The sequence below is a fragment of the Nicotiana tabacum genome, chromosome 22 (genome assembly GCF_000715075.1).
Source record: "Nicotiana tabacum cultivar K326 chromosome 22, ASM71507v2, whole genome shotgun sequence".
In the NCBI taxonomy this organism is placed as follows: Eukaryota; Viridiplantae; Streptophyta; class Magnoliopsida; order Solanales; family Solanaceae; genus Nicotiana; species Nicotiana tabacum.
Window position 1 is genome coordinate 163,445,407 of NC_134101.1, and position 25,374 is coordinate 163,470,780.

The 25,374-nt window shown below is 38.5% G+C and overlaps 1 protein-coding gene and 1 long non-coding RNA gene across 15 annotated transcripts in view; both read left to right on the forward strand.

Moving 5' to 3' along the window:
• The first annotated feature begins 2,732 nt into the window (after nt 1-2,732).
• On the forward strand, nt 2,733-8,193 carry LOC142176492 (uncharacterized). The gene is made up of 3 exons (XR_012705142.1): nt 2,733-2,940; nt 4,221-4,313; nt 8,036-8,193. It is a non-coding gene; the product is annotated as an uncharacterized LOC142176492 (long non-coding RNA).
• A 251-nt stretch (nt 8,194-8,444) lies between these two features.
• LOC107799570 (uncharacterized) overlaps nt 8,445-25,374 on the forward strand; it is a 30,382-nt gene continuing 13,452 nt past the window's right edge. The window contains exons 1-8 of one of the 14 annotated variants that reach the window (XR_012705020.1): nt 8,459-8,663; nt 9,944-10,036; nt 12,895-12,980; nt 13,651-13,713; nt 14,254-14,291; nt 17,264-18,847; nt 22,125-22,196; nt 22,986-23,362. Coding sequence is in view for 10 of the 14 variants with exons in the window: in XM_075244091.1 (XP_075100192.1) it covers nt 10,003-10,036; nt 12,895-12,980; nt 13,651-13,713; nt 14,254-14,291; nt 17,264-17,408 (366 nt within the window). In the remaining 4 variants the exon portion in view is untranslated. Of the gene's footprint in view, nt 8,664-9,943; nt 10,037-10,719; nt 10,869-12,894; nt 12,981-13,650; nt 13,714-14,253; nt 14,292-16,658; nt 16,723-17,263; nt 23,398-25,374 lie in introns of those variants that run through there. The other 13 variants (XM_075244101.1, XM_075244100.1, XM_075244095.1 and 10 more) reach the window with 13 other exon arrangements.

The window sequence follows — 25,374 nt, forward strand, 5'->3', positions numbered from 1 at the left end:
GGAATTTTGGCATTTTTCGGTTGGTAGTGAAAATTTCGATATCGGGGTCGAAATGGAATTACAGAAATTGAAGTAGGTCCGTTGTATCATTTATGACGTGTGTGCAAAATTTCAGGTCATTCGGACGAGGTTTGGTAGACTTTTTGATCATTTGCGGGATGTGAAAGTTTTGGAAACCTTAGGTGTGAATTCGAGGGTGTTTTGATGATTCGATGTTGTTTTGAGTGTTCTGCAGATTGGTATAAGTTTGAATAGTGGAATATGACTTGTTCGTACTTTTGGCTGAGGTCCCGAGGGCCTCGGGGTAATTTCGGATGGTTATCGAAAAGTTGAAAGTTAGAGTTTGCAGCTGAACCTACTGAGTTCCTGTCATAACCGCACCTACGGATTGGGGACCGCAGGTGCGAGATCGCAGAAGCGTTAGATCAGCCGTAGATGCAGCCATATGTGAGAAGGCCAGAAGTCGCAGGTGCGGGAGGTGTAACGCACCTACGAGACCGAAAGTGCGGATAGATGGGCGCAGGTGCGGTCCCAGGACATTAAGTGGAAACTGCAGATGTGGTGGGTTAGACCGCAGAAGCGTGAAAAGGACCGCAGGTGCAGAATCCCTGAGTTAGAAAGTATATAAGTTCCCCTTCGCGAATTTGGGTTGTTTTCCACTATTTTTATCCGGAGTTTTAAGTTTTTTGGAGGGTTTTGAAGAGGGAATCAAGAGGGTTTCCATTGAGGTGAGTTTCTTGAATCTAAAACTCAATTCTATGTTGATTTTTAGTTGTTTAAGCATGAAATTTATGAGATTAAGGACGAAAAATTGGGAAAGTTAGGGCTTAAAATTGGAGAGGTAAAATTGGGGATTTGAGGGACCAATTGAGGTCCGATTTTGATGTTCTTAGTATGTATAGACTCGTGGGAGGATAAAGATTCTATTGATGTAATTTTAATCGGATTTAGAGACGTGGTCCCAGGGTCGGGTTTGACCAATTTTGGAATTCTTGATGTAATTTGATTATTTTCGCATGGGCTTCGTTCCCTTAGCATTTATTGATGTTATGATTATGATTTTGGATAGATTCGACACGAGTTGAGGCCGAGTCGAGAGGAAAGGGCATCGCGTAGTAGTATTTCATCCGGTTTGAGGTAAGTAACGATTGTAAATCTAGACCTGAGAGTATGAAACCCCGAAATTTCGTAATGTTTTGATAAATGAGATGAGACACATGCTAGGTGACGGGCGTGTGGGCATGAACCCGCAGGGATTGTGACTTGGTCTGTCCTGTGGCGACTGTATAGTTGCATATTTTGATATGTTGTATATGATATCCATGTGTTTTAGAAATTGGCTTGTTAACTTGGGCTGAATGCCATGTTTGGGGCCTTTGTGCCGACCAGTTTAAACCCTTAGGGGTATTTTATTACTTCCCTTACACTAATTCGATTTAAAAGCATATCCTCACTCATGTTTTACCTGTTTATTGTTTAATCTGATTTCATCACTTTACTTCTTAATATATGAAAAATATTTGGGTTGGGTTTCCCTGATTTTTACTGATATGCCCGAGTGGCCGTGAGGTTAATGACTGAGAGAGGTTAAGGACCTAATGGTGAGGATTTTATATATATATATATATATATATATATATATATATATATATATATATATATATATATATATGTGTGTGTGTGTGTGTGTGTGTGTGTTAGGTCGAGCCTTATCACCTTGATCGATATTTATATGGATCGGGCTACACGCCACAATGATATGATGCTTGGGCTGTAGAAGCCCCTCCGGAGTTTGTACACCCCTAGTGAGCATAGTCGACTATATATTATGGATCGGGTTGCACGCCGCATTGGTTATTATTATTATTATTATTATTATTATTATTATTATTATTATTATTATTATTATTATTATTATTATGATTATTATTATTATTAGCTGGAGTGTTGAGTATGAGTACTGATTGATGAGAGATGAGTCACGAGTGACTGAGAGGCTTGCCCGAGAGGCTATACTTATGAGTGATACCTTGCCCATGGGGCTTGTTTATGACATTTTGCTGCTTTCACTCTTCTTTTATACTAAGCCTCTATTGAAAAATGTTGAATAAATTACTTAAAGGATTTTAATTGAAACTGGAGTTTTACGAGATAATTGGTTATTGAACTGCAGATTTTTGATTTGATATTTCTATGGAGATTTCTTGATAAGTATGCAAGTGATTTTAAAATGCTCGTCACTGCACTCAGACTTTATTTACTTTAGTTACTTACTGAGTTGGTGTACTCACGTTACCCCTTGCACCTTGTGTGCAAATCCAGGTGCCCGAGCATCAGAGTGAGAGCTTCCAGCACTCTCAGAGTCTTATCCGGAGATCGCAAGGTAGCTGCACGACGTTCGCAGCCCTGCCTTTCTCCTTCCTATCTTAGTACTTTGTATTTCAGACTTATTTTGTATTAATTAGATAATGTTGGATTGTACTTAGAGACTCATGACTAGTGACACCAGATTCGGGTTGTATTAGTGTATTTTCGTACTGGTTTCCACATATTTCTGTATATATATATATATATATATATATATATATATATATATATATATTTCACATATTTATATTGCATATGAAAGATTTAAAACTTAACCTGTTTTGGAAAAATAAATTTACAAAAAGAGTTGAATATGGTAAAAGTTTAATTGGCTTGCCCAGTAATGTGATACACGTCTCACTAGCGAGATACTTTGGGGTCGTGACACACTTAATAAAGTATACACGTCTATCATCGTCATATGGCCAGGCTGCCGACGAACAGACACCGTTTCTCGTTTCTCTCCTCCTCCTGTTTTCCAACCTTTCTCCGCTAACTCTATAAGTTACAAAATTTTCTGACGCTTTCGATCACTGTCTCAACTTCATTCTTTCTTCTCTTGGTAACTTGCCGGTAATTTTCTTTTCGTGTTATTTTCTTTCGAGTCTATTTTTATGTGATTTTTTCATCTGGGTGTGAATTTTTCTTTCGGTGGACAGTTGAGTTTCTGATCAATTATTAGCTTTGTATGTTGATTTAAAGCTGAAAATTATTTTCATACAACACTTATGTTATTTGATTTTGAAATCGAATGTATAAAATTTCTTTCCTCATTGCTTTGGAATTGAATATCGAGGCATTAGTCGAAACCCCAAATCTGCTTTCTGTTATTGCTTCCCTTGCTCGCAGGCAGCTTCATCAATTGATATTTCTGGTGAAGCTGCTCCCTCGACTGAATGTCGCACTCTGGCTTTGCAACTTAGTCTATGCTCTTCGCATTTAATGAAAATTTTCACTCTTTTATGTGGTTTTTTTGTACATTTTTCTTTATATATAGCAGGGATTTGCATATTAACGCGGTCGACCCCTATGCCATAATTTCTCAAAACGAGGAGGCCATAGATAAATTTGACATTAGTGATTCCGCTGGCAAACCTCGAGGGTCGAATGTAGGTGACAATGCTTGGGAAAAGGGAACATAAGGAAATCAAAGAATTCAATGGAGCTCATTGTCTCATATTTTGGGGGATAAAGAAAGATGAAGTGGTTTAATGCCATGGGCAGCTGCAAAGAGACTTTCCACTTCAAAAGCTGCTAAAGCTTTTGATCACTAAAATTCTGCAAAAATCTCGACTAAATATAGAAAAGATCGGATTCCAATTTTTATCAAAAAGAAACTGAAGATCTAATGCTTCAACTACATAGTTCAACTCATTAAAGAAATGGAGCAAGATAAAAGCACTGCAAGTGTTCCATCCATTTAGAAACGTCAGAGAAAGTAGTTTGTAATTATTCTGAACAGAAAGCTGTTGTTGCTTATTAAAGATACTACCACCTGGGAACTTTCATTGGTGACATACGATCACATGTTACCCTAGGAGTATCAATTATTTGCTTTTTCATTATTGTATCTTCTATCATCTGGCTAAAGAATAAGACAATTCCATAAAGATGGCGTTAAACCTTTGAACAATTTAATGAAGTTCTGGATCTTAATACCTGATGGTTACTGTATTCGAGAGCTTTTCCAGTCTTTCATGACAGTGCCTTCCAATTTTTACGTTCTTTTATCTGTTATTCTGTTCAACATGTAGATCTTCTGTATGCATACTTTTGTGATCCTATATATCACAATAGTCTTGAAGCAATACTTTCACAAGATGTAACAAGATTGAACATTTCTCATTTTACAGGCAGAGGTAAATCATAAACTCAGCAATTCAAAGAAAGCAATGACGAAAGTTGCTCCATTATGAAGTCACGAGGACCTTACAAGAAAATTCAAGGTGACTACTGACTTTCGAGATTCTTTGAACTCATCTTAAACAAACAAACAACAAAACATGAAAAACAAACAGAGAAACAGAAGAAATACCTCCGAACTCAGACCTATCTCTCACTCGCTCTGCTCGTAACTCCGACTTGAGCCTTTTGGGGTAAAAACGGACTTTAATCGACTAAAGTCGATTAGAAACCCCCAATTTTTCCTCGGACTGCCTCTAGGTTTGGTGTTAGGGTTTGTTTGTTCGATTTGGGATTTGAATAGTTCCGATGAGATTCGAACGAAACTGGGGTGTGATTTGGGACTGGGGAGGTCTAGTGGTCAACATGTGTAAGTTTGGGGGCAATTGGGTAAACTAGGTTTTTTGGTCAGATTTTTCGATCTAAGATTCGAAGAGCTTTGTCATGATTCGAGGTTAAAGGGGTATGGATTCGGAAAGAGGAAGGCATGGAGGTTCAGCGGTGTTATTTGGGTGGCCGACGGCGTTGTTGCCGCCGGGTTTCTGGCGAAGGTGTGGGGTGGTGGCTCTAGGGTTTCGAGGGGTCGTTTGGTCTGTGGTTTAGGAGACGAAGAAGAGGGGTCGGGAAATGGGGGGTAAGGGGTTTAGGAGTTTGGTATATTGAGATGGTGAGATTAATGTGGTCTGTTGGATCAATGAAGATTGACGGTCCAGATTAGATCAGGGGGGCAAACTGGGCTGGTGATTGGACTGGGTAAAGGGGTGAAATTTGGGCCTGGTTTTGGTCAAAATAAAATGGCCCAGTTTCGATTTCTTTGGATTTTTCATTTCTTCCTTTTCTTTTAACTTCTTTATAATTCCTAATTACCAAAAATTAAATTCCAAAAAATCTTAAATTAAATTATAGAACTTAAATTAACTTGTTAAAAATACAAATTAACTTCTATTACAACTATTAACACAATTAAACATCAATTACAAACAAAATCACACAATTGGACTAAAATACATATTTTCTGTGATTTTCGTTCTTTTAAAAACCAAATATGGTTCAATTAATTCCTAATTGCAAAATTAAATCCTAAATGTGCATGCAACATATATTTTATATTTTTCCTTTAATAAAATGAAGACAAACATGCACAGACAAATACAGATAATTAACAACATGCCACAAAAAAAACTCTCAAAATTTTGTGTAAAGGAAAAATTATTTTATCTTGATTTCTTTTGGTGTAGTTCTTTGTGAAGAAAAAATCACGTGCTCACAGTATCGGTTGGTTCGGGTTTGGATGTAGTTTCGGAGTGTTATGAGACACTTAGTCTCATAAGTTGGCCTTTTAGCTGAAAAATCAACCAGAAGTTGACTTATGTGTAAACGATCTCGGAATTTGATTTTTATGGTTCGGATAACTTCGTTAGGTAATTTGGGACTTAGGAGCATGTTTGGAATGTAATTTGGAGGTTCGTGATAGATTTAGGCTTGAATTGGAATTTTGGCATTTTTCGGTTGGTAGTGAAAATTTCGATATCGGGGTCGAAATGGAATTACAGAAATTGAAGTAGGTCCGTTGTATCATTTATGACGTGTGTGCAAAATTTCAGGTCATTCGGACGAGGTTTGGTAGACTTTTTGATCATTTGCGGGATGTGAAAGTTTTGGAAACCTTAGGTGTGAATTCGAGGGTGTTTTGATGATTCGATGTTGTTTTGAGTGTTCTGCAGATTGGTATAAGTTTGAATAGTGGAATATGACTTGTTCGTACTTTTGGCTGAGGTCCCGAGGGCCTCGGGGTAATTTCGGATGGTTATCGGAAAGTTGAAAGTTAGAGTTTGCAGCTGAACCTACTGAGTTCCTGTCATAACCGCACCTACGGATTGGGGACCGCAGGTGCGAGATCGCAGAAGCGTTAGATCAGCCGTAGATGCAGCCATATGTGAGAAGGCCAGAAGTCGCAGGTGCGGGAGGTGTAACGCACCTACGAGACCGAAAGTGCGGATAGATGGGCGCAGGTGCGGTCCCAGGACATTAAGTGGAAACTGCAGATGTGGTGGGTTAGACCGCAGAAGCGTGAAAAGGACCGCAGGTGCAGAATCCCTGAGTTAGAAAGTATATAAGTTCCCCTTCGCGAATTTGGGTTGTTTTCCACTATTTTTATCCGGAGTTTTAAGTTTTTTGGAGGGTTTTGAAGAGGGAATCAAGGGGGTTTCCATTGAGGTGAGTTTCTTGAATCTAAAACTCAATTCTATGTTGATTTTTAGTTGTTTAAGCATGAAATTTATGAGATTAAGGACGAAAAATTGGGAAAGTTAGGGCTTAAAATTGGAGAGGTAAAATTGGGGATTTGAGGGACCAATTGAGGTCCGATTTTGATGTTCTTAGTATGTATAGACTCGTGGGAGGATAAAGATTCTATTGATGTAATTTTAATCGGATTTAGAGACGTGGTCCCAGGGTCGGGTTTGACCAATTTTGGAATTCTTGATGTAATTTGATTATTTTCGCATGGGCTTCGTTCCCTTAGCATTTATTGATGTTATGATTATGATTTTGGATAGATTCGACACGAGTTGAGGCCGAGTCGAGAGGAAAGGGCATCGCGTAGTAGTATTTCATCCGGTTTGAGGTAAGTAACGATTGTAAATCTAGACCTGAGAGTATGAAACCCCGAAATTTCGTAATGTTTTGATAAATGAGATGAGACACATGCTAGGTGACGGGCGTGTGGGCATGAACCCGCAGGGATTGTGACTTGGTCTGTCCTGTGGCGACTGTATAGTTGCATATTTTGATATGTTGTATATGATATCCATGTGTTTTAGAAATTGGCTTGTTAACTTGGGCTGAATGCCATGTTTGGGGCCTTTGTGCCGACCAGTTTAAACCCTTAGGGGTATTTTATTACTTCCCTTACACTAATTCGATTTAAAAGCATATCCTCACTCATGTTTTACCTGTTTATTGTTTAATCTGATTTCATCACTTTACTTCTTAATATATGAAAAATATTTGGGTTGGGTTTCCCTGATTTTTACTGATATGCCCGAGTGGCCGTGAGGTTAATGACTGAGAGAGGTTAAGGACCTAATGGTGAGGATTTTATATATATATATATATATTTATATGTGTGTGTGTGTGTGTGTGTTATGGATCGGGCTGCACGCCGCATCGATATTTATATGGATCGGGCTACACGCCACAATGATATGATGCTTGGGCTGTAGAAGCCCCTCCGGAGTTTGTACACCCCTAGTGAGCATAGTCGACTATATATTATGGATCGGGTTGCACGCCGCATTGGTTATTATTATTATTATTATTATTATTATTATTATTATTATTATTATTATTATTATTATTATTATTATGAGATATCTATTGAGCTGGAGTGTTGAGTATGAATACTGATTGATGAGAGATGAGTCACGAGTGACTGAGAGGCTTGCCCGAGAGGCTATACTTATGAGTGATACCTTGCCCATGGGGCTTGTTTATGACATTTTGCTGCTTTCACTCTTCTTTTATACTAAGCCTCTATTGAAAAATGTTGAATAAATTACTTAAAGGATTTTAATTGAAACTGGAGTTTTACGAGATAATTGGTTATTGAACTGCAGATTTTTGATTTGATATTTCTATGGAGATTTCTTGATAAGTATGCAAGTGATTTTAAAATGCTCGTCACTGCACTCAGACTTTATTTACTTTAGTTACATACTGAGTTGGTGTACTCACGTTACCCCTTGCACCTTGTGTGCAAATCCAGGTGCCCGAGCATCAGAGTGAGAGCTTCCAGCACTCTCAGAGTCTTATCCGGAGATCGCAAGGTAGCTGCACGACGTTCGCAGCCCTGCCTTTCTCCTTCCTATCTTAGTACTTTGTATTTCAGACTTATTTTGTATTAATTAGATAATGTTGGATTGTACTTAGAGACTCATGACTAGTGACACCAGATTCGGGTTGTATTAGTGTATTTTCGTACTGGTTTCCACATAATACTGTATATATATATATATATATATATATATATATATATATATATATATATATATATATTTCACATATTTATATTGCATATGAAAGATTTAAAACTTAACCTGTTTTGGAAAAATAAATTTACAAAAAGAGTTGAATATGGTAAAAGTTTAATTGGCTTGCCCAGTAATGTGATACACGTCTCACTAGCGAGATACTTTGGGGTCGTGACACACTTAATAAAGTATACACGTCTATCATCGTCATATGGCCAGGCTGCCGACGAACAGACACCGTTTCTCGTTTCTCTCCTCCTCCTGTTTTCCAACCTTTCTCCGCTAACTCTATAAGTTACAAAATTTTCTGACGCTTTCGATCACTGTCTCAACTTCATTCTTTCTTCTCTTGGTAACTTGCCGGTAATTTTCTTTTCGTGTTATTTTCTTTCGAGTCTATTTTTATGTGATTTTTTCATCTGGGTGTGAATTTTTCTTTCGGTGGACAGTTGAGTTTCTGATCAATTATTAGCTTTGTATGTTGATTTAAAGCTGAAAATTATTTTCATACAACACTTATGTTATTTGATTTTGAAATCGAATGTATAAAATTTCTTTCCTCATTGCTTTGGAATTGAATATCGAGGCATTAGTCGAAACCCCAAATCTGCTTTCTGTTATTGCTTCCCTTGCTCGCAGGCAGCTTCATCAATTGATATTTCTGGTGAAGCTGCTCCCTCGACTGAATGTCGCACTCTGGCTTTGCAACTTAGTCTATGCTCTTCGCATTTAATGAAAATTTTCACTCTTTTATGTGGTTTTTTTGTACATTTTTCTTTATATATAGCAGGGATTTGCATATTAACGCGGTCGACCCCTATGCCATAATTTCTCAAAACGAGGAGGCCATAGATAAATTTGACATTAGTGATTCCGCTGGCAAACCTCGAGGGTCGAATGTAGGTGACAATGCTTGGGAAAAGGGAACATAAGGAAATCAAAGAATTCAATGGAGCTCATTGTCTCATATTTTGGGGGATAAAGAAAGATGAAGTGGTTTAATGCCATGGGCAGCTGCAAAGAGACTTTCCACTTCAAAAGCTGCTAAAGCTTTTGATCACTAAAATTCTGCAAAAATCTCGACTAAATATAGAAAAGATCGAATTCCAATTTTTATCAAAAAGAAACTGAAGATCTAATGCTTCAACTACATAGTTCAACTCATTAAAGAAATGGAGCAAGATAAAAGCACTGCAAGTGTTCCATCCATTTAGAAACGTCAGAGAAAGTAGTTTGTAATTATTCTGAACAGAAAGCTGTTGTTGCTTATTAAAGATACTACCACCTGGGAACTTTCATTGGTGACATACGATCACATGTTACCCTAGGAGTATCAATTATTTGCTTTTTCATTATTGTATCTTCTATCATCTGGCTAAAGAATAAGACAATTCCATAAAGATGGCGTTAAACCTTTGAACAATTTAATGAAGTTCTGGATCTTAATACCTGATGGTTACTGTATTCGAGAGCTTTTCCAGTCTTTCATGACAGTGCCTTCCAATTTTTACGTTCTTTTATCTGTTATTCTGTTCAACATGTAGATCTTCTGTATGCATACTTTTGTGATCCTATATATCACAATAGTCTTGAAGCAATACTTTCACAAGATGTAACAAGATTGAACATTTCTCATTTTACAGGCAGAGGTAAATCATAAACTCAGCAATTCAAAGAAAGCAATGACGAAAGTTGCTCCATTATGAAGTCACGAGGACCTTACAAGAAAATTCAAGGTGACTACTGACTTTCGAGATTCTTTAAATTCTTCATCATTACGGTACAAAATTATTTTGTTTAGATAGGTTATTGGAAGTGTATCTTGAAAATCAATACTGATTAGCTTATATCCACAATTATGAAAGTTATATTAATTTTAAGATTTGAAGTACGGATAACAATCCCTTTTTGTCAAAACAAAAACTATTGATAAGAATATTGAGAAGAACTGTTGGATAAGTGAATTGGAGAGCGAAGATATAAGAAATAGAATATAATAATCTCTATTTAAATATGTGATGTGCTTTATAAAGCTTTATAAAGTATATTCATTATAATGTTTCATTTTTCTTCTATACTTGGCCAGTGTCTCCTGTCACGCCCCGAACCTGAGCCTAGATGTAACACGACACTCGGTGCCTAACTACATGTGACCGAGCGAACCAAGTGGCTGGCTGAATCAACATGTGATATCATAACATACTGAATGCGGAAGATAAACTAACACATGCTGATATACTGAAAGTCTGGATGATATAAATCAAAGTGCGGAAATACTAAAACAAGTCTGAAACATATATGTAGCCAACATTGCTTAACATGAAAGGCCTGAGACTCTGTCTAACTGTTACTCTAGTCTATGAAACCTCTAATGAAGTATTAAAAACACTGACTGTCTGAAAATACTGAAAACTGTAAGGTAATGATAATGCCTCGGAAGAACTGGGGATCACCAAGTAGCTGGTACGAGAATCCTAGCGCTCTGAATCATCAACCTGTAAATTATTACCTGCATTGTGAGATGCAGGCTCCGGGCAAAAGGGACGTCAGTACATTTGAATTGCACAGGTATGTAAAACAACTAAAAGAAAGAATTATAAATGCTGAAACTAAAACTAAGCTGATAACTGAGAATTGATAATTGATAACTGAAATGATAACTATTGAAACTGAAACTGAAATGATAACTGATAACTGATAACGGATAACTGAACTGATAACTGGTAACTGATAACTGAAATGATAAAGGAAGTAAGGATATGAATACTTCCTCTTCTGAATGATGAACAACCTGTTTATCTGAATAAGCTACGACCTCGGGCCCAATATATATGTGCACAAGCTACGGCCTCAGGCCCAAGTATACGTATACATAACTACGGCCTCAGGCCCAAAATGCATAAAACATAAACTATGGCCTCAGGCCCAAACATGCATAAAGCATAAACTACGGCCTCAAGCCCAAATACAGGTGTTCGACATTCAGGGATTTGAAATCAGGAACTGAGAATCATATTGCAATATATGATAGTGAAATACTGAATCACACTGATTTACATGATACTGAAATACTGAATAGGACTAGGCTGAGACATGTATTCTTGAACTGATTATGAATACTGAAACTTCAACTATTTATGGCATACTGAGTAATCTATACTAAGACTCGGGGGCATCAAACCCAAGTCTATATTGAATACGCACTGAGCTCACGACATTCAGAATGAAAGTCATGAACGAGTTACGAAGCTAGAGAATAGAAGCTCTGCAACTATTCAAGGAAACTAGGCTTAACTATATTTCTGAGGTAATTGGTAACATGGTAAAAGAAACATAGTGTAGGGAGAATCTTTAACATTCCCAAACATAGAAAGTTAGCCTCACATACCTTAACTTCCTGCTCTTGAGCGTAATGCAACGTTCGCCAACCCTTTCAACTTTAATCTATATCAATACAAGTCAAAGAGATTCCATATTAGTAATAATACTCATGTTTTGATTACTTAGGCATTTTCTCAAACACTTGATGGCATAATGCTTCATGGTCCTTATTAATGGTGTCTCTACACCCAATAACACATTTTGTTGTTCCTAATAAATTCTAAAGTCTCAAATGGTTACAATCAACATCATTCTTTATCACCCATAATGTAAACAATACCTTTAACCAATAATCAACAATCAACAACCAAACCTATAATCCGTTCATGCTTTTCTATCAAACCCATTAACTCATATCTCATGAACTAGAGTCTATAATCATTAATCCAATGCTAGAATCAATTAGAGGGTGAATGTATTACCTTCTTGACGTTCAATCTTCTTGAATTCGAGTTCTAGGGTTCCTTCTCTCAACAATGATGCCCCAATCAAATATCTAATGATTTGGAGGGTTTACCCATGTTAATAAGATGTTGGGGAATTGAAATTAACTTAGAATCACCATTAGAACTTACCTTGGGTGGTGGAAGGACCCTTAAGGAGTTAGGTTTTTGAGAGTTCCCCTTTCTTGAGCAAGTTTTTATGTTTTGGGGCTGTGGGGGACGAAATATGGCTTTAAAACGATCCCCCACGAGCGCGTCCGCACACCTGAAGACCTTACCGCGCTACTGACCGCGTAAAACGGCAGTAACACTGCCTCAAAACAAGCGTGGCCGAGCTAGGGGCGCGCGCTACAGGGCGCGCACATCACATACTGTTTTGTAAAACGTGCATAACTTTTTGCACAGAGATCCGATCGGGCTCTATAATATATCGTTGGAAAGCTATTTCAAAGGCCTACAACTTTCGTGTTTTGAGTTTTCCTAAATGCTTTACACATTTTCACTAAAACCTGATGGAAGACAAACCTTCTGCAAACTTAGTCGATTTTGTCAAATCTTATGCGCCTTACTTTCCATCTTGATTTTGAAACAACTATTTTCACCCATAATCATCCCGATGGGACTTCACATGTTCAAAATATAACCTTACTACTCTTTAACTCATTCATACCTAAGCCGAATTTACGGGGTGTTACATCTCCCTACTTTAAATTTTGTTATTTCATCTTCGTCAGCATATACTAATTTCTTTTGTTGAAATTCATAAACAGGAGGAGATGGACAAGAAGTGCAAGACCTCACCAGGTCTTTATGCATGAGTCTTGGTGAAGTTATTTCTCATACTCCCGTGCACCAGGTATGTTTCAACTTCAAAGCTGCACTGGATTGCTTTGATACTGCAGTAGAATGTGCAAATTTTTTATGGTAGATAGGGACCTTCCACATGTTAGAAATTGAGCTACACAGACATTTTGTATTGAGAAAGTTATAATGCTTCACCTGATTTTATTCCCAAACTCAACCCTCTACTCCGTATTATAAAATGCTCCATATTTTAGTGATTATAATATTCTGTGCACTATCTTTTTTGAACTTTTTAATGAAGACGTAAGCAAATAAGTAATAAAGACAAAAATATTTTTTTTTACTAAGTCTTCACCAGCCAAAAGCATTGGGGTATATGGGGGTATTGATATACAAAATGTAAAACAAAACTGCCTTCTTTTCTTATTGATGTGTGCATTTAGAATATATTGCAGAGGGAACCTTATAGTTGTTTATGATGTCATTGGAAAATTGTAAAATACTGTTGGGATTGACGGATAAATCAGGTACAGTTAATACCTTACTTCACTGTTTGTGTTCTCTTATCTTTCTATATGTTAGTGACTTTTTTAATAATGATCACAGGTACTTTTTCGTAATGCTTTTGCCTATTAAAAAATATTAGGCTTCTAATACCTAATTGTTCTTTATTATTCATTTACTGGTAATTATATCCTGATCTTAAGTTTGAAAACTTGCAGCAGCTTTCACATTTACACAAAGATCTTTCTTCCCTACTAGAGTGCTTTACATCAATAGCTCAGGTAGTTCCTTTTTTTTGTTGACAAAATAAGCCTTTTCATTAATAAGCATTCCGAGAATGCAAAGCAAAATAGAAGTAAGAATGTCTCTAATTAAAAATAAGGGTAATACTATCGAATTGACCTTCGCAGCAAGGTGGTAACTTAGACAGATGCAGTGTGCCACTTACAGAGTATCAAAGTAGAGTAGCACACTGGTATACTAATAATACCGATGTTTAAGATGAGTTATAATATTTTTATAAGGAATTTTTTGCACTTTGTCTTTCGGATATGTTTACTTTCTGATGAAAGAAACTTATCCTGAGGGCATTGTTTACTTTTTTTTGCACTTTGTCTTTCGTGTATTATATGTAAATAGGACGATAAATATATTGTCCAGCTTTAATGTCAAAAGATGCATATAGAATGTGGTGCAGATAAATGTTGTCTTTAATAAGCGTCCATTTATTATCTTTTACTTTTAGGGGAACTAATTTCTAAGAGAACTCATCTTCGTCCCTCTTTTAAGGTGTTCTTTGATGTGACATTGCGGCTATGCAGGTACCCTGTTTGCTGGAGGTTGTATTGCAATATGCCAGGTATGATGACCCGAAAGGTCATGTTGTGTTTTAGAACCCAATTTGGGGTTCCGAGGCTTTCAAAACCTCATCTTATTTCTCCTTGATTTGCGTGCACAGTCCGAGCGCATTTTCGAAAAGCCTTTATGTGAAAATTTGAGAAAAATATTATTTTTGCCTTTAAAAGTTAATTTTAGTTGACCTCGATCAATATTTTGAGTAAACGGACCCGGACTCGTATTCTGACGGCCTAGAGGGTCCGTAGTAAAATATGGAACCTGGGCATACCCGGAATCAAATTTCGAGGTCCTTAGCCCGAGAAATGAATTTTTGATGAAAATTATTAAACTGGAATGATAAAGGTTTTAAGAAATTGATTAATAAGTGATTTTGTTGATACCGGGTCCGTATTGTGGTTCCGGAGCCCGGTACATCTCCATTATGATATTTATACTCTATCTATGAAATTTGGTGAGGAATGAGACTAATTTGACGTGATTTGGACCTTTGGGTGAGAAAATAGAACTTTTGAACTTTCTTGAAATTTTCATGTAATTTGATGCTAAATTCGTAGTTCTAGGTATTATTTTGACGATTTGATCACGCGAGCAAGTTCGTATGATATTTTAAGACTTGTGTGCATGTTTGGTTTGGAGCCCCGAGGGCTCGGGTGAGTTTCGGATAGGCTACAGGGTGATTTGCACTTAGAAATCTGGTGTGTTTTGCTGCAGTTAGTGTTTTTGGTTTTTCTTCTTCGCGTTCACGAAGATACTCTCACGAATGCGAAGTGTAACCTGGCTTGGGGAGGGGATTGTTCATCGCGAACACATAGCCATGGTCGCGAACGCGACCAGCATTACACGAACGCGTACAGTAAAATGGAGGTAGGCTGGGGAATCATTGAGTTGCTCTTCGCGAACACAGTCCTAGCCCTGGAACGCGATGGTCAGGGGGACAGACCATCATGAACGCGAGCAGCTCTTCGCGAACGCGAAGGCCCTTCTGGCCGCAATGCATCATGAACGCGATGAAGACCTGTCCAGTGTTTTAAAAACAGAACCAAAAACGGGATTAGGCCATTCATCCATATTTTCAAAAACTAGAAGGTTTAGAGGTGATTTTCAAGAGACAAATTCTTCCCCAAAGTGTTGGTAGAAATTGAGTGTTGGGGTAGAATTAGAGATTTTTGTATAATTGAAATTTAGACCTCGATTTGGGGTCGGATTCCAAATCTAATTACATATTTGGGCTCGGGGATGAATGGGTGAATGAGTTTTGGTCCGAACCTCGAATTTTCACCAAGCGGGCCCGAGGTCGGTTTTTGACTTTTTGGGAAAAATGTTGGGAAGCTTGTAATTGTGCATTGGGATTGCTTTCTTTAGCGATAATTGATATTATAAAGTTAATTATGACTAGATACGAGTGGTTCAGAGGTGGAAACTAAGGGAAAACAGTGATAGAGGCTTGAGTTCGGTCGTGGAATCGAGGTAAGTGTTGTGGCTAACCTTAGCTTGAGGGATTAAGTGTTGTTGCCTTATTTGCTATGTGTTTGGTTGTTGAGTACGACATATAGGTGAGGTGAGGAGTACGTATACGTTGTCATCGAGTCATAGCATGCGAGTGAGTCTATTACTTGTGACTGTTGTATTCTTTATTTGTACTGTTCATGCTTAAACTGGTTATTCTTCATGTTAAACAAATCTTATCATGTTTTTCGTGGAATTAGATATTGGTTGAGTATTGACTAAAGTTGAGATTTATATTGTGAAAGTTAAATATTGAAACGAGGTTGGTTATTGATAATTCCATTGTCGGGTTGTTATTGTTCTGTTGTTTGGGTGAGGAAGAGTGTAAAACACGAAGGGTGATACTGTGCAATGTATTGTGAGTGATAATGCACGATGGGTGATGCCGTGCCATATTCTGTGAGTGATAATGCTCGAAGGGCGATGCCGTGCCGTATTTTATGAGAGAGTTAATGCACGAAGGGCGATGTCATGCCATGTTATGAGCGAGCTAATGCACGAAGGGTGATGTCATGCCGTTTCTGTTGCTTCTTATGGTGAGAATGATAGTAAAAACACGAAGGGTGATGCCACACACTTGTTTGCCGTTTTATTACTTTCATAGGTGTAAGGCATGTTATTTACTGCGTTTCTTTATTGTACTATTTCAAGAATTGATATTCCCCTCAGCATGTTTCTCCACCTTCCCGTTAATATCTGTTAAATTTCCATTTGTTGTTATCTTCTCATATATGATTTAACTGCACAAGTTCATGTTATTGTCGTGTCCTAGCCTTGTCTTTACTTCACCGAGGTTAGGCTAGACACTTACCAGTACATGGGGTCGGTTGTACGGATACTGTACCCTGCATTTTTTGTGCAGATTCTGGTATTGGACCGCATTGATTAGAGTTGGTTCGCTGCCTTCAGTCCATAGGAGACCCAAGGTAGATTTGCCGGCGTTCGCAAACCCTTGAGTCCTCTTCCAGTTATCCTAGTTTCCCTGTTTTCTTTTATTTCGAGAACAAATGTATTTTCTTAAAACTAGTATTTGTAGTGACTCTTAGAAGTTCGTGGATTGCGAGAGCAGATTTTTGGATAATCGTGCAGTAATTTTTGAATTATTATAAATTTTTTGCTCTTCTTCACTTCGTTTTGGCTTAATTATTGTTATTTACTGTTTTGGATAGCGGTTAGCATATTAGATCTTTATGTGTTGGATTGCCTAGCATTTCGAAGAGTTAGGCGCCATCACGATCCTGACGGTAGGGATATCCAGGTCGTGACAAGTTGGTATCAGAGTACTAAGTTGTATAGGTTTCACAATTCACGAACAAGCTAGGTAGAGTCCGAGGGATCGGTATGGAGACGTCTGTGCTTATCCGTTAGAAGTTATAGAGCTTAGGAACAACTTCACTTCTATTCTTCTCTGTCGTGCGATTTGATTTCTCAATGCTAATCGAACTTTATACTCTTGTTCTTTTGCAGGTGGCGAGAACACGTACCTCTTTATCAACTGATCAGTAGCTCAAGCCCCCAGTGGAAGCTCCTACGAGGGGCAGAGGCTGAGGCCGTGCCAGAGGCCGAGGTAGGGGCAGGGCTCAGGCTAGAGCTCGAGCAGCAACACCAGTAACGGAGCCTCAGGTGGAGTTCCATGATGAGGTTCCGGGTCAGACCATTCCGGCAGGGCCAGCTCAGGTTCCCGAGGGGTTCATCGCCACCTCGGTACTTCAGGATGCTTTGGTCCGTCTAGTGCCTTATGGAGAGCGTAGCTCAGACTGGCACATTTCCTGTAGCACCAGCAGTCTCTCAGGCTGAGGGAGGATCTAGACTCTCGCTACCCACACTTCGGAGCAGATGGTTCCTCAGTTTCAGACTCCGACAACTCAACCAGCTATTGCGGCATAGGCCGCTGGTGGATCAGTCATGTCTTCTGAGGCTTTGTTGAGGTTGGACAAGTTCACCAAGCTTTTCCCGGTTCATTACAGTGGGGCAGCTTCTGAGGACCCACAAGATTATCTTGACCGCTGCCATGATGTATTGCGGAACATGGGGATAGTGGAGACTAATAGAGTCAACTTTTCTGTATTCCAGATGATAAGGTCCGCCAAGAGATGGTGGAATGATTTTTTGTTGACTAGACTAGCTGGGTCGCCTGCCTTGACTTGAGACCAGTTCTTTCAGCTATTTCTCGAGAAGTTCCTTCTTGTTACGCAGAGACAGGACTATCGTAGGCGGTTCGAGCATCTTCAGTAGAGTTCTATGACTGTCACTCAGTACGAGATTAGGTTTGTTGATTTGGCCCGTCATGCTCTTCTTATACTTCTTACCGAGAGAGGGTGAAGATGTTTATTGAGGGACTCGCTCAGCCTATCAGATTGCAGATGGCTAAGGAGATAGAGAGCGAGATTTCTTTCCAGGATGCGGCCAATGTGACCAGGCGAGTTGAGATGGTTTTAGCTCAGGGAAGTGGTCAGGGTTCTGACAAGAGGCCTCGTCATTCTAATAGGTTTAGTGGTGCCTCATCTTGAGGTAGGGATTCTTTTGGTAGATGCCATCCTCTTAGGCCGTTTCATTCAGCACTTCAGGCTTTTCACGATGCTTTAAGTGGCCATGGCTCTCATATGCAGTATTCTGATCAGCTAGCCTACAGTGCACCATCAGCTCCTATCAGTGCACCTCCGCTCAAGAGTTTTCAGGGTGGTTATCCAGGTCGTCAAGGTCAGTTTCAGGGTCAGCAGCCTCAGCAGCTGAGGTCTTGTTATACTTGTGGCGATCCGAGGCATATTTCTAGGTATTGCCCTCGAACATCGAGCAGTTCTCAACATTAGGGTTCTCGTTCCATGGTCCCGGCACCGGGTGTTCCACCGCCTGCTCAATTAGGTAGAGGTAGGGGTCAAACATGTAGAGGTAGAGGTCGAGGTATTAAAGGTGAAGGTCAGACCGCTAGAGGTGGGGGCCAGCCAGCAGGAGGCCGTCCCATGGATGTAGTTCAGAGTGGTGGGGCCCATCCCCGATGTTATGCTTTTCCAGCCAGGCCTGAGGCTGAGGCATCCGATGCCGTTATCACAGGTACGGTTTCAGTTTGCAGTAGGGATGCCTCAGTATTATTTGACCTGGGATCTACTTATTCGTATGTATCATCTTACTTTGCTTCATGTTTGGTTGTGCCTCGTGATTCTTTTAGTGCTCCTGTGTATGTGTCCACACCGGTTTGTGATTCTATTATTGTAGATCGTGTCTATCGCTCATGTATGGTTATTATTGGGGGATCTTGAGACCAGCGTAGATCTCCTACTTCTCGATATGGTTGACTTCAATGTTATTTTGGGGATGGATTGGCTGTCACCTTATCATGCTATATTAGACTGTCATGCCAAGAATGTGACCTTAGCCTTGTCGGGGTTGCCTCGATTGGAGTGGAGGACTCTTGGTCATTTTACCAGTAGGATTATTCTTATGTGAAGGCTTGGCGTATGGTCGAGAAGGGGTGTCTGGTTTATTTGGCTTATGTTCGTGATTCCAGTGCGGAGGTTCCTTCCATGAATTTCGTACCAATTGTTCGTGAGTTTTCAGAGGTATTTCTTGCAGACCTGCCGGGGATGCCGCCCGACTGGAATATTGACTTTTGCATTAATTTGGCTTCGGGCACTCAACCTATTTCTATTCCGTCATACCGTATGACCCCGCCAGAGTTGAAAGAATTGAAGGAGAAATTGCAATATTTGCTTGATAAGGGCTTCATTAGGCCTAGCGTATTGCCTTGGGGTGCACCAGTGTTGTTTGTAAAGAAAAAGGATGGATCGAGTGGGAGAGGTGACCTATAAACTTGCGTTGCCACCAGGTTTATCAGTAGTACACCTAGCGTTTCATGTGTCCAAGCTTCAGAAGTATTATGGCGATCCATCCCACGTGTTAGATTTAAGCACTGTCCAACTGGACAAGGATTTGACCTATGAGTAGGGGTGTTCGTCGGTCGATACAGTATGATATTTAAACATTTCGGTTTGGTATTTTCGGTATTCGGTTTCTTAAAATCCTATACCAATACCGTGCCTAATTAAATTTGGTATGGTTTGGTTTTTCTCCTTTCGGTTTCGATTTATTCGGTTCGGTAACTTCGGTTTATTCGGTTTGAATACTAACTAGTGCATAGAGCTATAAACTCTAATATTCTTAATTAAAATACTCAAAAATACAAAACTGAAAATGTTTGTTGACAAAATTTTGTCCAAAACTAGTAAATATCGACCCAAATTGAGAAAATTGTACATAAAAGAATATTTTATCATTAGAAACGTCTTGTTACTTGTTTAGAGTTAATTGATGAACTTAGAGAATAGAGGAAAGTAAAATTTTAGATTTTTAATATTTGTGTTATAATTGATAATATATGTTTTGTGTAATATAATATATATTTCGGTACGGTATCGGTATTTTGGTATTTTATTTTTAAATACTAAATACCATACCTAATACCATTTTTTTTAAAAACATAAACCAAATACCATACAAAATACCGTATACCAAATACCAAAATTTTCGGTTTCGGCATGGTAATTCGGTATTTACCAAATTATGCACAACCTTACCTACGAGGAGGAGCAGGTAGCTATTCTAGACCGGCAGGTTCGTTAGTTGAGGTTGAAGAGTTATCCTTCGGTTCGTGTGCAGTGGAGAGGTCAGCCTGTTGAGGCAACCATCTGGGAGTCTGAGTCCGACATGCAGTGCAGATATCCCCATCTTTTCCCTAGCTCAGGTACTTTTCTATGTCCGTTCGAGGACGAATAGTTGTTTTAGAGGTGGAGAATGTGATTACCCGAAAGGTCATGACCCGAAAGGTCATCTTGTATTTTAGAACCCAATTCGGGGTTCTACGGTCTTCAAAACCTCATCTTAATTCTCCTCGATTTGTGGGCGCAGTCCGGGCGCGTTTCTGGAAAGCCTTTATGTAAATTTGAGGAAAATATTATTTTTGCCTTTAAAAGTTAAGTTTAGTTGACTTTGGTCAACATTTTGAGTAAACGGACATGGACTCATGTTCTGACGGTCCCGGAGGATTCGTAGTAAAATATGAGACCTAGACGTATGCCCGAAATTAAATTCTGAGGTCCCTAGCTTGAGAAATAAAATTGTGATGATAATTGTTAAATTGGAATTATAAAGGTTTTAAGAAATTGATTAATAAGTGATTTTGTTGATATCGGGTCTGTATTGTATTTTCGGAGTCTGGTACAGGTCCGTTATGATATTTATACCCTATATGTGAAATTTGATGAGGAACGGGATTGATTTGACGTGATTTGGACCTTTGTTGAGAAAATAAAACTTTTGAACTTTCTTGAAAATTTCATGCAATTTGATTGCTAAATTCGTCGTTCTAGCTGTTATTTTGGCGATTTGATGACGCGAGCAAGTTTGTATGATGTTTTAAGACTTGTGTGCATGTTTTGTGTTGAGCCCCAAGAGTTCGGTGAGTCGGATAGGCTACGGGGTGATTTGCACTTAGAAATCTGGTGTGTTTTGCTGCAGTCAGTGTTTCTGGTTTTTCTTCTTCGCGTTCGCGAAGATACTCTCGCGAACGTGAAGTGTAACCTGGGCTAGGGAGGTGATTGTTCATCATGAGCACGTAGCCATGGTCGCGAACGCGGAGCACTGGGGGGCTGCTCTTCGCGAACGCGACCGGCATCGTACGAACGCGTGGAGTAAAATGGAGGTGGGTTGGGGAATCATTGAGTTGCTCTTCGCAAACGCGGTCCCAGGCCCGCGAACGTGATGGTCAGGGGGATAGACCATTGCGAATGCGAGCAGTTGTTCATGAATGCGAAGGCCCTTCTGGCCGCAATGCATCGTGAACACGACAGGTCCATCGCGAACGCGATGAAGACCTGTCCAGTGTTTTAAAAACAGAACAAAAAACGGGATTAGGCCATTTTTCCATATTTTCAAAAATTGGAAGGCTTAGAGGTGATTTTCAAGAGACAAATTCTTCTCCAAAGTGTTGGTAAATGATTCTAAACTACTTTCTTTCAATTATCCATTGCATTTCATCAATTTTCAACCTAAAATCTAGAGTTTTCATGGTAGAAATTTGGGGTTTGGGTAGAATTAGGGAGTTTTGTATAATTAAAATTTAGACCTCGATTTGGGGTCAGATTTTGAAACTAATTACATATTTGGGCTCGGGGATGAATGGATGAATGGGTTTTGGTTCGAACCTCGAGTTTTGACCAAGCGGGCCTAGGGTCGATTTTTGACTTTTTTGGGAAAAATGTTGGGAAACTTGTAATTGTGCATTGGGATTGATTTCTTTAGCGATAATTGATATTATTAAGTTAATTATGACTAGATACGAGTGGTTCGGAGGTGGAAACTAAGGGAAAAGCGGCGATTGAGGCTTGAGTTCGGCCGTGGAATCGAGGTAAGTGTTGTGGCTAACCTTAGCTTGAGGGATTAGATGTTGTTGCCTTATTTGCTATGTGTTTGGTTGTTGAGTACGACGTATAGGTGAGGTGAGGAGTACGTATACGTTGTCATCGAGTCATAGCATGCGAGTGAGTCTATTACTTGTGACTGTTGTATTCTTTATTCGTACTGTTCATGCTTAAACTGGATATTCTTCATGTTAAACAAATCTTATCATGTTTTTCCTGGAATTAGATATTGGTTGATTATTGACTTAAGTTGAGATTTATATTGTGAAGTTAATTATTGAAACGAGGTTGGTTATTGATGATTTCCTTGCCGGGTTATTATTGTTCTGTTGTTTGGGTGAGGAAGAGTGTAAATCACGAAGGGTGATGTCGTGCAATGTATTGTGAGTGAGTGATAATGCATGAAGGGTGATGTTGTGCCGTATTTTGTGAGTGATAATGCACAAAGGGTGATGCTGTGCCGTATTCTATGAGAGAGTTAATGCACGAAGGTTGATGCCGTGCCATGTTATGAGCGAGCTAATGTACGAAGGGTGATGCTGTGCCGTTTCTGTTGCTTTTTATGATTAGAATGCGAGTAAAAACACGAAAGGTGATGCCATGCACTTGTTTGCTGTGTTATTACTTTCATAGGTGTAAGGCATGTTATTTATTGCGTTTTTTACTATACTATTTCAAGAATTGATATTCCTCCGAGCATGTTTCTCCCCCTTCCCATTAATATATGCTAAATTTTCATTTGTTGTTATCTTCTCGTATATGATTTAAATGTACAGGTTCATGTTATTGTCGTGTCCTAGCCTTGTCACTACTTCACCGAGGTTAGGATCAACACTTATCAGTACATGTGGTCGTTTGTACTGATACTACACTCTGCACTTTCTGTGCAAATTCTGGTACTGGACTGCATTGACCAGGGTTGGGTTGGTGCCTTCAGTCCACATGATAGCCAATATAGATCTGCCGGCATTCGCAGACCCTAGAGTCCCCTTCCAGTTATCCTAGTTTCCCATTTTTCTTTTATTTTGAGAATAGATGTATTTTCTTAAAACCAGTATTTGTAGTGACTCTTAGAAGTTCGTGGATTATGACACCAGATTTTGGGTAGTCATGTAGTAGTTTTTGAATTATTATAAATTTCTGCACTTCTTTACTTCGTTTTGGATTAATTATTGTTATTTACTGTTTTGGATAGCGGTTAACGTATTAGATCTTTATATGTTGGTTTGCCTAGTATTTCAAAGAGTTAGGCACCATCACGATCTCTACGGTGGGAAAATCCGGGTCATGACACCAAGTGTTTTTGAAAGTTGTAATTTGCTACCAGTGAAGACACACCAGTATAGTAACTGATAGAATACTTGAATCGCCATATCAAGTTATACTATCTAGTAGTGTTTTGTAGATATTCCAACTCCTAAGCCAAAATTGATGCCACAAAATTAGACTATTCTATTTTAAAATCTTTCAAATTTTATAAGCCATTTTGGACAATTTGTATATTATTATTTGGCGATTTCGTCTATATCTGTTTTGATACTTATTTATATACATCAATTTTTATTATCTGCAAGTTTCAACTTTCACAAACCCTACCTAGTATTCCCTTTAATAGATGGAGTTGATTAACAACTTTGTCTTTCAACTACTTCTTAGAGTATAAAAAGTACTGTAGTTGGTTTGCTTTGCTGCATATATATATATTTTTACCCAATTTTTCCTTATATATTTTTAATATATAAGTATACTTTCAAAATAGCATATGTGCATATATAAACATGCATAAGTATTTTTTTTATAATTTTCTATAATTTTTAAAGGCTTCAAATTAATTTATTTCCTCCCTTTTTACCTATAAAGTCTCCAATAATTATCCTTCAAATTATTTTTGTGGTGATTTAGCCATATAAATTCTATATTTATGCCAAAATATTATTAAAAGATTTTTAGTGCATTTTTATAATTGTATTAACATTTTTAAAAGTCGATTTGCATATATTTGCAATACTAGCTCTATTAAAGCATAATTACGTTTTAATACATAAAATGGATTTTTATATTTTTAAAATGTTAAACAACTATTTTAAATCATTTTAGTACATGAAATTATTTTTTTTAAAAATTATTTACTATTTATTATAAATTTTATAGGGTTAAATTGGCTATTTAAAACTTAGCCAAATTTTATTTCAATTTAGCATCAATTCAACCCAATACCCCAGTCCAATTTCAGATCAAATTACCCGACCCAGGCCCTAAATACACCTGCCCGACCCAAGACCCCACCAGATCATGGTCGTTGATCTAAAAGATCAACGGCCCTCGTTAAAACTTACCTTTTTTAATTCCAAACGACCCCCAACCATAATCATTTTCTATGCACCCGTTGCCCTAAAATCCTCTATGCTCTCAAAATACTCTCAACCTAACCCTAATCTTCAAACGCCGAACTCCCATCTTCGGTCATTCCCGGTGACCTCTCATCGTCTCTTACGCCTCCAGTGGCTTCTCTCATGCCATTCTTGCCTTTTCTAAGGTCCTCAAAGGCCCAGGGCCATGCGAACTTGCATCTAGGATTCATCTCCTACCTGTTTCTGGCTACTCTAGTGTGATTCCAAGCGAAATTATTCTATATTTGCTACGATCCTTAGGTTTCTAGACAGGTTTCGTCATCTCTGTATGGGTTTCTTTTGAAACCCTAATTTTTCTTCTACACCTCATAGATCTGTACAGATCTAGGACGATTTTGAGTTGTTTCTAAAATGTTTTACACCATCCGTGAGGTTCTTTATAAGAATCTTGTGATTTCAAGTGTTTTTCGTCTTCTTCTAAAACCAGGGTTTTCAGAACTTCTTTTAAAACCTTGTCTAACTGATTCTTTGTGTTTAAACTTCTATTTCTTACATATTTTGACTGATTCTGTGAGTTTACTGCATCTTAACTCGTCTATGTTGAAAGCCCTAATTTTTAGGGTTCTACGTTTGGTTCTGTGTATTAGCATGATTGACCGGTTCTTGTTTTGAGTTTCTGTGATTTCTCGTGACTATCTCGCCTTGATATGTTTCTACTGCGTTTCTTAGCCTAAACTTATACTGATTCTATGTGCTTGTGTTCATCTTGACTGTTCAAGACTTGCCTCTTTCTCCTTGAATCGGTATTGTTTAA